The sequence below is a fragment of the Crinia signifera genome, chromosome 12, assembly GCF_055691185.1.
Source record: "Crinia signifera chromosome 12, ASM5569118v1, whole genome shotgun sequence".
Classification (NCBI taxonomy): Eukaryota; Metazoa; Chordata; class Amphibia; order Anura; family Myobatrachidae; genus Crinia; species Crinia signifera.
Genome location: NC_139228.1, coordinates 71,537,439 through 71,540,513, shown reverse-complemented (window position 1 = coordinate 71,540,513; position 3,075 = coordinate 71,537,439). Strand labels below are relative to the sequence as shown.

The window sequence follows — 3,075 nt, the reverse complement described above, 5'->3', positions numbered from 1 at the left end:
GCTATGGAGACACACTAATATGACACAGGAAAATGTTTGCCGATGGCAATTCTATGGGCTTTGTCTAAGTCTTTCTCAATCACGACGACTCGATTTAAGTCTCTAACTGTTTGAGTACAAATGCAAGAGTGCTATCCAGCTCAGTGCCTTTTGTCCAGCGGGTTTGAATGGGTAATTCAGCCTTTGTGTAGCTCAATTGAAGAGCCAAACATAAAAGACAAGATTCTTCAGCCCTCAAACCTTTTTTCCATGACTATATGCACATCTCTTCAGAGATTTGTTTCATTCTTACCTTGCTGACAACACCCTTTCATCCGAAAAGAAGAGAATGGCAATAGAAGAAACCCTTGGTCAGTTAAGAGTAGGCCTGGCCCTTCAGTAATACCACCATTGTTCTATTTCATTCACCCATGGACTCTTCCAGCCTCCCAGACAGATTCACTTATTATTTTAAATAGAAGGGGGGAGATTTGAGGGTGTCCACCTATTCCTTTGAAACCATCAGCATATCATGTTGTATTGTGGGGCGGCAGAGGAGGGCACAGGACCCGGGACATGGCAAAATAACAGAGAAATGATGGTATTTATTGTGGCCTTTTTGTGGCTGTTCCCATGGGGACTATTTGAGATGGAGAAGAATGTGGGAACAGGCAGGACTAATGCCTGATTGCCCTGCTTTGTATTTGCACAGTGGAATTTGATTGGTCCACAAGCCCCCCCTAACTTCAAGTATTCATTCACTTTACTCCGAATCTCTGGCAGCATCACTGCATCCTTTGCGGCTTGTAGTGTAACAAGATTAGACCCGTGGTCTGATACAGCGTATATGCAGATTTGGGATATTTGAGACATGGCTACAGTAAGTAATTGTGGATCGGTTGGGTGCACGTGTGTCAGGGGGTGTCTGGGGACGGGTCAGTGAGAAAATGGGGTTACATGTTTTGAATCAGCTATTCTGTATAAATATTATAGCATTACATATGATTACATGGCACTTATAAGGATAATCACCATGTAGAATACTTGGTGTCACCATTTTTGTCATGCTGTCATTGGTTTCTTTGCATCCCGGAGAATAACAATGTTGTGCGTCAAAACTTTTTTTTTTTCAAAACATTTTTTTTGGTGACGATAATTTTTTTTTTTTATCCCTAGATCCCTTGTCGTTCTGCTCCCGTATAGCACCCGCCTTAATTTCATGGACGACGGTCATTTTTGCAAAACATGGCATCGGACAACGAAGTGAAAACGCTGCTGAATTTCGTCAACCTGGCATCGTGCGATATCAAGGCAGCTTTGGATAAGTCAGCCCCTTGCAGGAGGTCCGTGGACCACAGGAAATATTTGCAGAAGCAACTGAAAAGGTTTTCCCAGAAATATTCCAGGCTGCCCAGATGCCATTCAAGCAAAACCGTGGACTTGAGGAAAGGACTCGTGGAAAGAATCCACTCTGCGACTCAGAGCAAAGGACTCGGTGGCAAGGTCATGGGTGCGGCAGAGGCTGATGAGGGTATAACTGGGGACATGTGCTCTCAGGAAAACAGCGGCGAGGGTGGAAGACAGGACCAGGTTCCCATGCGAAATAGGCAGCTTCCAGCATCTTTCTGGGAAGAGCCCAGACCTCCCAACAGCATCCTGGACATGGCTTGCCCTTCCAGACTAGATATTATTTACCAAGATAGGACTGAAACTTCTTTTCCTGGTTATGAGGACAAAAAAGGGAAAAATGTACTGGTTCAGGACACGTCACATGGTATTGTCCATCCCCCAGGAGATAAGGAGGCTGGAAAGGTGCCTCTTGTAGCATCCCTCACCGAACGAGTCAATGCTTGTGGCTGCTGTCCACTTCAGTACCATGGACAACAGTCCATGTACCAACAAAACCATGGCATCCACCATCTCAACCCATTCACTGCCCTGGCTCTGTGGAGCAAAAACACAACAGTTCCCACTGTGGAAATTCAGCACTTGTGCAAGGATTCTGGCCAAAGGATATACAGACACGTGGTTCTGAAACCCATTCCCACCAAACCGGCAGTCCCATCCTCCATATTCAATGTTTTTGGATATATTTAATACCAATGAGTCCCCAGAGTAATTCATGGAGGATGCTTAAGGTCTGTGTCTCTCGGAGCGGATATAGACTGAGTCTGTTGAGTTGCCCTCCTGCTAAACACTACATGGACCAGCAGTTACAGTCTACATTCCTCGGCATGTTCTGTGCAGTAGGCGACCCAGAAACGTGAATGATATGAGTATTTCGCCCAGGACATCGTCCTATATCATCTGTGCAGATTGCAATGTGATGTTTTGCTTGGCTGGTTATTACAAGTTGTGTGTATTCATTGTGCAAAGAAATTGACTTATTTTTTGGACAAGAACCTGATATTTTGTGTTAACACACCCCCCCTGCCCCCTTACAAAAGTGTGATCTGTGTCAGAAAAGTGGATGTGAGGCCTAGATGTGTTACATAGAGTTGCAGGGCAGAATAAACACTACTCTTTGGAATGACCTGGTTGTAGTTTGAGTATTACGCAGGTTAATAATTTGCACATATATTTTTGGCGTCCTTTTAATATTTCTAGTATGAAATATTAGCGGTACATTTACTAAGATAGGAGTTCTAGTGGAGATAGCAATCTAATAAGAAGCAGAATCTGGTTGGTTGCTATGCAACATCCCATCTTCAATCTATTATGTTCTAGGTTCTCAAAGTCGGTCCTCAGGACCCCACACAGTGCATGTTTTGCAGGTCTCCTCACAGACTGGGCCAGATGCACTAAGCTTCAAAAGTGATAAAATGGAGAGTGATAAACAACCAACCAATCTGCTCCTGCCTGACATTTTTCAAACACAGTCTGTGACATGACAGATAGGAGCTGATTGGCTCGCTGTTTGTCACTCTCCTTTTTATAACTCTGGAGGAAACCCGGTCAGCTCCGTGTTTGTGACATCTGATCTGTAATAAGATGAGCTCTCAACTTAATAAACCTGCAACACTGGCAGAGGTTCCCAAACTCCGTGCCAGATGTACCAAGCACTGTAGGGTGATGAAGTAGAGAAGTGCCAGCCAA

General features: G+C 44.5%; 1 protein-coding gene across 1 annotated transcript; it reads left to right on the top strand.

The window, feature by feature from the left end:
- The first annotated feature begins 487 nt into the window (after positions 1-487).
- FAM181A (family with sequence similarity 181 member A) lies at positions 488-3,075 on the top strand. Its single transcript, XM_083166117.1, has 2 exons — positions 488-859; positions 1,156-3,075. Exon 2 carries the CDS (start codon positions 1,225-1,227, stop codon positions 2,074-2,076), a length of 852 nt encoding a protein of 283 aa, XP_083022243.1. The 5' UTR covers positions 488-859; positions 1,156-1,224; the 3' UTR covers positions 2,077-3,075.